The following is a 13,615-nucleotide window of genomic DNA, read 5'->3' on the forward strand; positions in this document are numbered from 1 at the left end:
ATATGGTTATTATTACTTAAGAATTCCATGAATAAAACATATATGTTATCATAAAGGTATTTTCTATACATATGAGACTTTGTAAAAAAGAATATAATTGGATTTATAAAAAATTTCATTTTAAAATAATAGGCTAGAAGTGCGCATATTATTTATCATTTTAAATAAAATCATCTATAAAAATTAAACCATTTATATTTTTTTACTCTTTTTCTTATCGAATTCTTTACACCTCTTTAGACTTCTTTTATAACATTTTCTTCTCTTTTTCTTTCTTTTTCATTTCTTTCCTGTTTATATTCTCACTTTAACTTTCAATTGTCCCTAGCTTTGTCTTTACGCGTCTTCCAAGTTAGTGCTTTCTAGTTTCTTTATTCTTTTCCCATTTCTTTTTCATTTGTTCGACTGCTTAGGGGCAAAAATTCTTCATTTCTATATTTTTTTATATAAAAAAGTTAATATAATGTGTGGCAATATCATATCAGTATGAACAAAGGAAATAACCTTTAAGGCCAATATTTTATTGTTAGTCTGACTCAACCGTTGCTTCCTCAAACATCTCAAGAATAATATTTTATTGTTTCTATCATGGCTAATTCAACATCCTCGTCCTTTGCCTATGAATGGTCTTATGATGTTTTCCTCAATTTTCGGGGTGAGGATACCCGCTATGGTTTTACTGGACACCTTTTTCATGCTCTGAGTCAAAAGGGAGTCAAGACTTTCATGGATGATCAAGAGTTGAGGAAGGGAGAAGAAATCCCACCAGCTCTAATGGAGGCAATTCAACAATCTAGAACTGCCATTGTAATATTTTCAAAGAACTATGCATCATCAATTTCTTGTTTAGAAGAACTTGTCAACATCATGGAATGCTTAAATCATAAGGGCAGGCTGGTTTGGCCCGTTTTTTATAAAGTGGATCCATGTGACGTGCGGTATCAGAAAGAAAGTTATGCAGAAGCACTAGCCAAGCATGAAACCAGAATCAGTGACAAAGACAAGGTAAACAAATGGAGGTCAGTTTTGCAAGCAGCAGCTAATCTATACGGTTGGCATTTCAGTGAACGGTACGCAACTAACCATTATTTTCCTATAAATATTATGTTTTTGCAGGATATTAGAATTTCAATGACCGTCATCAGTCAAATATTTGCACTTCAGCAGGTACGAATATAAATTCATTGAAGAGATCGTTCAAGAGGTCTCTAAATGGATCAACCGCCCTTTATATGTTGCTAATTACCCAGTTGGTTCAGAGTCTCGCATGCAGAAGCTAGTGTCACTTCTTGATGTTGAGTCAAATGATGGAGTTCACATGGTAGGGATTTCTGGAATAGGTGGAATTGGAAAGACAACACTTGCATGTGCCGTATACAATTTCATTGCTCATCAATTTGAAGGTCTCTCTATTATTGCTGACATTAGAGAAAATTCAATGAAAAAAGACCTGGTACAACTTCAGGAGACCCTTCTTTGTGATGTAGTTGGGGAGAAAGACATTAAGTTGGGGAATGTAAAGAAAGGGATTCCAATAATTAAAAGTAGGCTCTGTAAAAAGAAAGTTCTTTTAATTTTGGATGATGTTGACAAATTGAACCAATTAGAAGCACTTGCAGGTGGACTTGATTGGTTTGGTCCAGGCAGCAGAATTATTATCACAACTAGAGATATCCATTTGCTACATGTTCATGGTGTTGAAAGAACTTATAAAGTTCAAGGATTAAATCATGAAGAAGCCCTTGAATTGTTCAGCTGGAATGCTTTCAAAACACAGCAGGTTGATCCTCGTTATCTAGACATTTCAAAGAGAGTATTGCAACATTCTAATGGCCTACCGTTAGCTCTGAAAATAATAGGCTCTGATTTATATGGTAAGACAGAGTTGGAATGGAAGTCAGCATTAGATACTTATGAAAGAATTCCTCATGATGATATTCAACAAATCCTAAGAGTAAGCTATGATGGCTTAAAGGAATTTGAAAAGGAAATATTTTTAGACATTGCTTGCTTCTTTAAAGGATACACACGAAGTTATGTCAAGGACATGCTACATAGTGGTCGTGATTCTGACCCTGACCATGCTATCCGGGTGTTAACTGATAAATGTCTAATAGAAATTGACAAACTTTGTGTGAGAATGCATGATTTGATTGAGGATATGGGTAGAGAAATTGTACGGCTTGAATCACCCTCAGAACCAGGTGAACGCAGTAGATTATGGTTCTCTGAAGATATTCTTCATGTTTTCGAACAGAACAAGGTATGTGCATTGTGCAACACATATTTTTCTCTTTGGTCCTTCATTTTTCCATTTCTGACAAAATGCATAGTGGAAGAGCTGTTGTTAAAATACAATTAAATTTTAGTTATGTTTACTATTAGTGCTTAGTCTAATATAATGAGATTTATAATTTGAAAACTCAATCTTGATTTAACTATTTTGCCTTAAGGGATCCAATAAAACTGAGATTATCATGCTACGCTTGTCTAAAGATGAAGAAGTGCAATGGAATCCATCTGCATTGGAGAAGATGGAAAGCCTTAAAGTACTGGTGGTAGAAAATGCTCGCTTTTTTGGGGGACCTAGTGCTTCCCCAAAAAGTTTAAGAGTGCTAAAATGGTGTGGATATCCTGAATCATCACTGCCTGCTGATTTTGATCCAAAGAAACTTGTCATATTGGACTTGCCTATGAGTTCCTCCTTTACATTCAACAATCAACTGAACATGGTACTGTTAGTAGTTAACCAATTTTGGTTCTTGATGTTTATTTGATCTTGAATATTAATGAGTTACAAGTCCATATAAAAATTCATGAATTAGTCACTATGTTATTTTTGTTTTTTTTTTTTTTTTTTGCAGAAATTTAAGTCCTTGACAGAGATGAATTTAAGCGGTTGTGAATTACTTAAAGAAATACCTAACATGTCTGAAGCACCAAATTTAAAGAAATTGCTTCTCGATAATTGCAAAAATTTAGTTGAAGTTCATGATTCTGTTGGATTCCTTGGTAAACTCGAATATTTGATAACGGATCATTGCACCAATCTTGGGCTTCTTCCTCGTGAAATGAACTTAACTTCTCTTAAAAACATGGGGCTTTGGAATTGCCCAAGTCTCGTGCGTTTTCCTGAAATTTTAGGGAAGATGGAAAACATAAGTGAACTTGATTTGAGTGGTAGTGCCATAAGAAGATTGCCTTTTTCAATTGGAAATCTAGTTGGGCTCACATTCGTGGCTCTCAATGGATGCCAATGCCTACTCGAACTACCGAGGAGTATTTTTATGCTGCCAAAACTCTGGACATTTGAAGCTGACAATTGTGAGCGGCTTGCACAAGTACAAAATGAGGAAGGTCAAGATCAAGAAACAATGTCTTCACATGTCAAGAAAGCTAGTTTTCATCGTTGTTATCATCTCACAGATAAATTTCTTTCAACACTTCTTCCTTGCTTGCGCATAGTGACGGATTTATCCCTTAATTACAGCAATATCACAATCCTTCCATCATGCATCAGTGTCTGTCTCTCCTTGACAAAACTTTCATTGAATGAATGCAAGAAGCTTCGAGAAATCAGAGGCCTCCCACCAAACATAACGTATCTTTCAGCTATGAACTGTACATCCTTGACTTCTGAATCTAAGGAAATGTTACTGAATCAGGTATCTTATCTGTGTTTTGAATCTTTTCTCATACTTTTCGAAGAAAAAAAAATATGTGGGTGCTTAACTGGCATTTTTTAATTATATGTGATTCACAGACACTACACGAGAATGGGGGCAAACATTTCATATTTACAGGATCAGCAATCCCAAGTTGGTTGAATTGCAGTAGCAGGGGTCCATCCCTGCGCTTCTGGTTTCGTAACAAGTTTCCCGAAATTACTCTATGTGCTGCTGGACTTTTTCGTTCGTTCGATCACCGTGTGTGGCACCTGATGGTCAATGACATACTACATTTCTCGGTATATTGTTGTGTTATAGATCATTCATTTCAGGTTGAGACAAATCATACTTTTGTGTATGATCCTCTTGAAATAAGGGTTATTACAAATGAAGAATTACATATTAAGAATGGGTGGAACAGTGCTAAGATTTTGTTTGACTGTCATGAATGGATGGGAGTACATGTACCGGAACAAAAAGCAAACATGGCAGATATTCGATTTTCAAATCCCGACAATCTTTGATAGGTGACCTAGCGAAGAAGTGACTATAAAAGTTTTGTCAAGTCTTTTGTATTGTACGTTCTTTCCAAACTCCTGACCATTTTTTGTAAAACATGTTTCAGGTTACACTTGCATGGTCATGACTGACCTATGCTGCCTCAAGCAATACCACAACTTAAAGCTTTAAGAGGCCAAGTGATTTGTCTGCTGAATCAAAGAAATGAAGATGATTTCAAGGTCAAAGCCAAACCAACTATAGCTGCATTGTAGTTAAGTCAGGTGACACTTGTGTTTCAAGAAACAGGGGAGTGTACACCAATGCAAGATATGTAGAAAAACTAAGAGAGACGAGTAACACTAAAATTGTGGGTGATCGTAGCAACTCACTGTGATTTTTATTGAATAAGAGATGGCCTTTAAATAGCCATTGTACAACGTACTGAATTAACAAGAAGATAATAAAATATCTTATCAAATCAAAACTTACCAAAAAAACTATCTTATCTAATCTGAAACCAAATAACTCAAAATCAAATAATTCCAGATAACTAAATCGGATATCCCGGATATCTTGGATATCTCGAATATCTCGGATATCTCGGATATCTCTAGAAATTTAAGATTATCCAACAAAACTCCCCCATAATCTTAAATTTCTCCTTCTTCTTTCATTTCGATGCTTCTTCCACCAGAGCGCGATACTCCTCTGTGTACCATGGCCCCGCGAGCCATGCAACGTCCAGCACCCCCTGCGTCGAGGTGGCCGATGCCTCTTTTGGGACACAAAAATACTCGTTGCTCTTTGGTCCACCTTTAAACCCAGAAAGTACTTCATGATGTCCAAATCGGTCATCACAAACTCCCTCTTCACTTCTTTAAACTCCTCAACTAGCTCAGCTTTACTTCCCATCTCACTCTTCTCAATTGATCCGATCTCCTCATCCGTTGCTTTCTTCCATCTTTCATCAAGTACCACCTCTTCAGATTTTATGTCTTCTGTTCTTGTCAATAGACATACTACATGTAACTCGTCAGTGGAGTTGTAGATGTCTTGCAAGCTCCGAGTTCTAAGTTGCTCAGGTTCATCATCTTCCTCGGAATGCTCATTGGTCCTATCCGAGCTTCTCCCTATTATCTCCGAGTTCTCCCTTTCAGAGTTCGAGCTCCCCGAGGTCGTTTCCGAGTTACTCCAACTCCACTCACTTTCCTCATCTACTTGGACATCTCGGCTTACTAGAATTTTACCTGTAACAGGGTTATACAATTTGTAGGCTTTTGCCTTTTCATCATACCCGATCAAAATGTACTTCTTGCTCCTATCATCAAGCTTCGTTCTGAGCTGAGCTGGAACATGACCGTAAGCAAGGCTTCCAAAGATCTTGAAGTGACGTATACTCGGTTTTTGTCCACTCCATGCTTCTTGAGGTGTCACATCATCCAATTTTGAATGTGGGCACCTGTTCTGTATATATATAGCACACTGTACTGCCTCTGCCCAAAACTTCTCAGACATATTCTTCCCTTTAAGCATGGTTCGGACCATTTCAAGAATAGTACGATTCTTTCTTTCAGCTACTCCATTTTGTTGTGGTGAATATGGAGCTGTGAGAAGACGCTTTATACCTTGCTCTTCACAGTATTCCATAAACTCTGCCGATGTGAATTCTCCACCTCTGTCCGACCTCAAAGCTTTAATTTGCTTGTTAGTCTCTTTCTCCACCATGACTTTAAACTTCTTAAAAGCTTCAAATGCCTTTGATTTTTCTTGCAAAAAATATACCCAGGTCTTTCGAGAGAAATCATCTATGAAAGAGATGAAATATTTCTTACCACTGAAAGATGCTGGAGAGATTGGTCCACACAAGTCAGTGTGTATCAGCCCAAGTTGCTCCTTCGCTTTGTGCTCGGACGAGCTCGGAAAACTTGTCCTTGTATGCTTTCCAAGTACACACGCTTCACAAAACTTCTTGTCAAACTCAACACCACGTAGTCCGAGTACCAACTCCTTCCTTGATAGCTCGGCCAAGCCTCCAAAGTTTAAATGCCCAAAACGAAAATGCCACATCATGGCTTCATCCTTCACGTCCAGCTTCAAGCACTTATTTTGAAGGATGTTCAGCTCCAGTTTATACATCCTATTCTTTTTCATCTCCACTCGGGCTATCAAACGATCATGCTTGTCCTTCAAATAAAGCACTCGATCCTTCATCAGAACCGAGTTGCCTTTCTCCATCATCTGCCCCATGCTTAAGATGTTGCTCTTAAGTTCGGGAACGTAGTAGGCATTCCTTATTTCTCCAACTCGTCCATCCTTCTGTATAAACTTGATGGTTCCACGCCCTTTTACCGCCACCTTGGAATCATCCCCAAATGACACGAATCCAGCCTTTACCTTGATGAGTTCATTGAAGAAACTTTCTTCTCCACACATATGATTGCTCGCTCCAGTGTCCAAATACCAGATCGAGTTGTTTAGGCAACTCGAATCAAGCTCGGCTTCTGACTTCTCATATGAGCTTGGAGGCTCAATTGTTGATCTCTCGACGCAACTCAAGTTTAGCTGGACCTCGGAGGCACAACTCGGACGTAGCTTGGTCTCCGAGCTCTGCGTCATCATCAAAATTCCTGCTTCCTCGTCCTCTTCTTCTGTGAGAAGATTCTTCCCTTTTTCTTCACTTCGGCTTTTAGCTCGGCAATACTTTGCTATGTGACCGTATTTGCCACAGTTGTAGCAATTTGCCGATCTGCATTCCTTTGCGTAGTGGCCGAGTTTGCCACACTTATAACATTCCACCTCGAACCTTGGCTGACTTCCTTGGCTACGATCACCTCGTCCTTGTCCACCTCCATGGTCACCTCGTCCTCGACCTCGTCCTTGATCACCTCCATGATCACCTCGTCCTTTGCCTCGTCCTCCATGATCACCTCGTCCTTGTCCTCCTGATCTTCGGCCCTGAGTGTTCCGAGTTTCATTCAAATCAAGTTGCGCCTGTAATGCTTGATCAAGAGTATTCTTCATCTTCCTCCTCCTTTTTTCGTGGGCTTCGAGTGACCCAGCGAGCTCTTCCACTGAGAGAACTGACAAGTCCTTTGACTCCTCAATTACGCATGCAATACTCTCGAAATCATCTGTTAATGATCTCAAGATTTTCTCCACAATTCTACTTGCTGGCATTGGCTCCCCATTCCTTCCTAGTTGGTTAGCCACCTTCTCCACCCGAGTTATGTACTCGGATACTTGTTCCTTATCCTCCATCTTCAAACTCTCAAACTCTCCTCGGAGAGTTTGAAGTCGGATCTGTCTGACACGGTGGTTACCTCTGTGCGCAACCTCTAAGATCTTCCATGCTTCCTTTGAAGATGCAGCGTTTGCAATCTTCTCGAAACCTGACTCATCCACGGCATTGTACAAAAAATACAAAGCCGATTTGTCCTTCACTCGTGTCTTTTCCAATGTGGCAATCTGAGCCACAGATTGGTCTTCGTCCTCCTCGGGTTCTTGGAACCCCTTCTCCACTATGTCCCATAGACTTTGGGAACCCAACAGGGTCTTCATTTGTAAACACCAATTATCATAATTGGTTTTCTTTGACAGTTGTGGTACGGTCATTCCATTCACAACCTTTGCCATTACTCTCTCTTTCTTCTTTCTTCCCCCTTCACAGGCGCACACTGTTTTCCTCTCACACTCGGCACTCAGAGCATATAGCTCTGATACCAATTTGTAGAAAAACTAAGAGAGACGAGTAACACTAAAATTGTGGGTGATCGTAGCAACTCACTGTAATTTTTATTGAATAAGAGATGGCCTTTAAATAGCCATTGTACAACATACTGAATTAACAAGAAGATAATAAAATATCTTATCAAATCAAAACTTACCAAAAAAAACTATCTTATCTAATCTGAAACCAAATAACTCAAAATCAAATAATTCCAGATAACTAAATCGGATATCCCGGATATCTTGGATATCTCGAATATCTCGGATATCTCGGATATCTCTAGAAATTTAAGATTATCCAACAAGATACAGGTTAACTAAGCATTGAAAGGCTTGGGAAGTATCAATGTGGTCCCTTCTGATTCTCTATCTGAGACTCTTTCCTTTCTTAGATCACATTTTAAGTTACTTCTATGCTTCCATCCATTCCTTCTGTTAAATCCATATTTGTGATAAAAATTGTACAAGAGTTTACTCAGTATTTTTGTGTATTATGTTGTTTGTTACCTATGTTTAGTTGATTGATTAGTTTCCTAGATTTGCACCAAGCTAAGGGCGTTTGGATGTGAGGGTAGTTTTTGTCTATCAAATCCTTTATTTTTATTTAATTTTTCCCTTTGTTGTTTGATAGTGTTTTCAATTCACTATTAAAAGAATTACTATATTTTTATTAAAGAATTGTAATATAGAGAATAATTTAAGTCATTTTTCTAAAAAATACAAACCAATAATCTCTAAAATTATCATATAATTAGAAAGTAGATTTTTTTATAAATAGCAAAGAAAATTTTATTATAAACACAAACAAAAAATTCAATTAAAAATTACATCTATTTAAGATTTCAATCGTCACGATAAAATTTTTACGATTCAAATTATAATCTAAATTCAATTAACCTAAATCAACATGAATATAATTTAAACGAAAATCTAAATCTAGATCTATTAAATTTCATAAAAACGTGAAATGCAATCATGATCTCACAATTGTCATGAAATTTAAGAACGGTGAATTAGATCTATTAAATTTCATAAAAATATGAAATGCAATCGTGATCTCACAATTTTCATGAAATTCAAGAACGGTGAATTAGATCTATTAAATTTTATAAAAACGTGAAATGTAATCGTGATCTCACAATTTTCATGAAATTCAAGAACGGTGAATTAGATCTATTAAATTTCATAAAAACGTGAAATGCAATCGTGATCTCACAATTTTCATGAAATTCAAGAACAGTGAATGATTGATTTAGGCGATTTAGGTTATTTTATGTTTAAATCTAAATTTAAATCTACAACCAAAATTAATCTTCAAATCTGATATAGATCTATTGAAACAAAATTCATAATCATGAAAAATGAAAAATAGATTTAGAATAGAAAAGAAGAGGAAGAGAATTCATATGATAAAAATAGATTTGAAACTCAAATTTTAACATAATCCATAAAACCTCAAATTGGATGAAAGGATTAGCCACACATCTTCATGAAGATGCTACAATTCCTTTGTGTAGAAAAATGCAAAGAGAATTTTCTAAGAGAAAAAATTTAGATAAACTTGTAGAAGAAATATTCTAAAATATGGAAAATAAGTATAAAATCTATATAACAAGTATCACAATACCTATTAATAGAGAAATATAGTGAGCCTAATTAGAATATTTACAACGTCCAACTCACTAAATCAATTAATTATATCACTAAACAAATTATAGCATTACATTCTAAAAATAAAAAGAAAATATTGTGCAAAGTTGTAATTTTACAACACAATTTTGGGTCACTTAATGTCCAAACTAGCCTTTGCTCCCAACAGAAAAGTTATAGAACTCTCTCTTATATTTCCAATGACACTAAGAACATTCAAATCCGATGTCAAGAGCTCTAGATATGGCCTGCACGAGAAACAATGTCAAAATAGGAAAATTATAAAAATTAACTAAAATTTACAACTAAAACCAAAATGACTCATTAGAAAAAATCAAAACTAATATATCATAATATGATACTAATAAAAGCCAAATAAACCAAAAACAATCCATAAAAAGATATATAAAAATTGGTCTATCAAATATCTTTACACTTATTCTTTTGCACTTCAAGACAAAACTCACTAATAAACTTAAAATTCAAAAGAAAGTAAATACAAAATTTCAACATTTTTTAATAAATTTTCAATGTACAGAGAAAAAAAGAGAAAGAGTATAATAATTCCTAGAATCAAGGCTATAGATAATTTATGAGACATAAATGACGTTAAAAGCAAGCAAGAAATAAGTCAACTTAAAGAATGATTAAAAATGATAGAACCTCATAAGATGGTGTATAACAATCAACTCTCAAGTGTTTAGGATTGTATTACACTCACACATCATGAAAACTAGCACATCCATGTTTTAACAAGTCCCTAATTTTCACAACTTCAAACACATACAATTAAAGATTAAAAAGACTTTTATTTAGGTTGTAATGTGGCCATGGTAAAGGTGAGATAAGAGAATTTTTTTAAGCTATAAACCAAAGAGAAAAGAAGAGCAATGGGAAATAAATTCAATAAGCATGAAAGATACCCCAAATAGGATCCTTTTTGTTTTCTTTGGTTTTCCAGTTATTTCAACCACAATTTTTTAATTTATTTTTTTCTTTTTTAAAATGCATTATTTCTTTGTTTTCTTTTTCTATATTGGTTTTAACCTTTTTTTCTTTATTTTTTTTCAAGCTAATGCCAAACAACTCAACAGCATCAATACAAAAACCATTCCTTTAGGGTTACACTCTCACACTTATTTAGAACTTATTCTCAAAATAATTACAAAGCTCCTTTAATTACTTAGGTTATGGTGTATCATGGTTTTTCACTTTATGGCTTGTAATGAGCTTCAAAATCAAAGAAAATGTTATATAGGCTCAAAAGGGGTAAAGGAAAAAATGTAAGGTAGGTCATGTTGGCTAGTAGCTTATAAGAAAGAAGGTCTAAATCATATTATTAATGCATGTGAATAAGAGGTATAAAAAATAGTCAAGACAAAACCTAAAGTAACTAGTAACATGAGTGCAATCACACAAGAAAAAAAATGACATTGAGTAATGTATTCCATTCAGCAGAATAAGAACAAAATCTCACAAGATTAATATTTTATCACTAACGAATCAAACTTTAATTTTTCAAACAACTTACTATACTAAAAATTTAAAAATGACTTATATCAAGTATTAACCTATTAACTAAAAAATTATGCAACAACTTTCATAATTCATACATCTAGAAATTCAAAAGAAAGTATAAAAATTTATGTATTTATTAAATTTTTTTATAACAAAAACAACAAATATATAGAAATAGTAAAAATACAAAAACAACAAAACTGAAATAGTAAAAATATAGAAAAGAGAAATTATAACAAAAATAGAAAACAAACAATAAACAAAAATTAATACAAAAATAGAAATAGAAACAGAGTATAGAAATAAAATACAAAACAAGAAATAGAAAACAAAAGTAGAATATAGAAATAGAATACAGAAGAAAAATACAAAAATAGAAATAGAAAATAGAAACAAAAGCAGAAATTAGTACAAAAAATAGAATTATCAATTTTTTTTAATTTTTTTTAAATATCAACTCAACTCCCCACACATTTAAAATTTACATTGTCCATACGTAAAAAAATAAATTCAACAATAAAGATAATGCACATTAAAATAAAAAATGGGATAAAACTTCCTCATAGTAGCTTGAGCTAGGAGAGACCTTCCACATCCTCCTCCACACTTGAAATTTGCATTGTCTCCAATGTAAGCATAAAATGCTATAAAAGAGATAAGCGTAAAATAAATTAAAGGATGATAATTAATTTGCATGATATTTCTCATGATTTGACCAAAGGAAGATCCTCCATTTTCTCCTTCCACTATAAGAAAAACGCAAATTTCCAACGGATATGGATCCGTAGGAAAATTTATATTTTCTGACGGATATTTTTGTCAGAAATTTTTGACGGAAATTTTCTGATGAAAAATTCCATAAAAAATTTCCAACAAAAAAATAAATCCTTCAGAAATTTTTGACAGAAAATTTCTGACAGAATATTCCATCAGAAATTTCTGACGGATTTATATTTCCATCAAAAATTTCTGACGAAAATATAAATCTGTCAGAAATTTCTTGTTTTTAATTCTTATTTTTAATTTCTTATTTTTAATTCTTATTTTCATTTTCTAAAATTGTAATTTTTATTTTTAATTCTTATTTTTTATGTAATCATTTTTAACTACTTTTTATTTTTTTAAAAAAAAAGATAAATAATTATCTTAGGTGTCACCTACAACAATTATGCACTATTATCGTATTGATATTTAACACCTCTATTTTTTTTTAATTTTTTAAAATAAATATTTAACACCTCTATCTTAAATTGTAATTTTTATTTTTAATTCTTATTTTCATTTTCTAAAATTGTAATTTTTATTTTTAATTCTTATTTTTTATGTAATCATTTTTAACTACTTTTTATTTTTTTAAAAAAAAGATAAATAATTATCTTAGGTGTCACCTACAACAATTATGCACTATTATCGTATTGATATTTAACACCTCTATTTTTTTTTTAATTTTTTAAAATAAATATTATTTATCTATCTTAAAATAATTAAACTAGTGAATTTATATTTTAGAGGGATGAAAATCAAAGAAAAATATTTTACTCATTTTACAAGTACGAAACGATCTTTATAAATCTTACAAGGATGAAAAATAAAGAAAAAAATTTACAAAGACCAAAATCAAAATCACCCATCTTATAGGGACTAAAATATATTTAAACCTTTTAAAAATAATATTTTTGATCTTAACAATTATTTTAAATAAATAATATTTATTTTTAAATATATATAAACTACTTAGAGATGTTAGTATATTCTCTTTAAAATTATAGTAAACAAGTTCAAGTGTGAATATTTTCATATTTGTGTGTTTCATGAGTTTTCTATTAAATAATTAGTGCATATATTAATTTATTTAACATAAAGAGTAGTTTTATATTTTAGAAGAAAAAAAAATTATTTTCTAGAAGTAATAAGCTTAAAATTACATATATGTATATATATATATATATATATATATATATAATATAGGAGGTTATCATTATACTGGTGTAACTTTTACTAAGTATTATGCCGCTCAATAACTTTATATTAAATGTGAATGGTGAAGGATTTTTCACTCTTGGCAAGCGGACCAAGCTTTGTTGTAGTAATTTGATATCGTCCTCAGGGATTTGGGGATACTAGTAATTTCCTTTCTTGTTTACAGAGAACATGAATAAAATATTGATTTAAGTTTAAATTAGAGCAATTAAAAGCAAAAGTATGAATGTAACAAAAAACCTTATATGAGAAAGAGATTGGATTCAAATGTACTTTCTAACTCTTTTAATCTTCATCAAATAAATATGACTCCATTTCTATCACTTCCATGTTCAATAATTAGCTCAACCAGATTCCTCAAAATTGAGCCCTAAGGTGGTTAACCCTAAACATGATTCCTCTATGATTTAAGATTAACACCTTGCATTAAGACAATAACTTGAACCAAAATGGCTAATAAAATCAAGTCTATTCCTAAAACAAGAGATTATTATTAGGTGAATGATTCAGTTCGGGTTCTGAAAATGTTTCCCAACAAAGTTCAAAAACCTAAAATCATAAAACGGGTGATC

General features: G+C 33.1%; 1 protein-coding gene across 4 annotated transcripts; it reads left to right on the forward strand.

The window, feature by feature from the left end:
- The first annotated feature begins 238 nt into the window (after positions 1–238).
- LOC109800347 (disease resistance protein Roq1) lies at positions 239–4,947 on the forward strand. 4 transcript variants are annotated; one of them, XM_083066133.1, is made up of 6 exons: positions 239–1,070; positions 1,168–2,263; positions 2,454–2,732; positions 2,865–3,665; positions 3,764–4,195; positions 4,294–4,947. In XM_083066133.1, exons 1-5 carry the CDS (start codon positions 589–591, stop codon positions 4,190–4,192), a joined length of 3,087 nt encoding a protein of 1,028 aa, XP_082922259.1. In that variant the 5' UTR covers positions 239–588; the 3' UTR covers positions 4,193–4,195; positions 4,294–4,947. The 4 variants fall into 4 exon arrangements, with proteins under 4 accessions (XP_082922259.1, XP_082922258.1, XP_082922260.1 ...); XM_083066132.1 differs by having other exon boundaries at positions 240–1,070; positions 1,165–2,263; XM_083066134.1 differs by having other exon boundaries at positions 870–1,005; positions 1,117–2,263.
- The last annotated feature ends 8,668 nt before the right edge of the window (positions 4,948–13,615 follow it).

The sequence above is a fragment of the Cajanus cajan genome, chromosome 11 (assembly GCF_000230855.2).
Source record: "Cajanus cajan strain Asha chromosome 11, NIPB_CcT2T_4, whole genome shotgun sequence".
NCBI lineage: Eukaryota > Viridiplantae > Streptophyta > Magnoliopsida > Fabales > Fabaceae > Cajanus > Cajanus cajan.

Coding starts and splice junctions, on each gene's coding strand:
- LOC109800347 (XM_083066132.1), top strand. CDS start 589: ATGGCTAATTCAACATCCTCGTCCTTTGCCTATGAATGGTCTTATGAT. Junction 2,733..2,864: donor TCAACAATCAACTGAACATG/GTACTGTTAGTA, acceptor TTTTTTTTGCAG/AAATTTAAGTCCTTGACAGA. Junction 3,666..3,763: donor AGGAAATGTTACTGAATCAG/GTATCTTATCTG, acceptor TGTGATTCACAG/ACACTACACGAGAATGGGGG.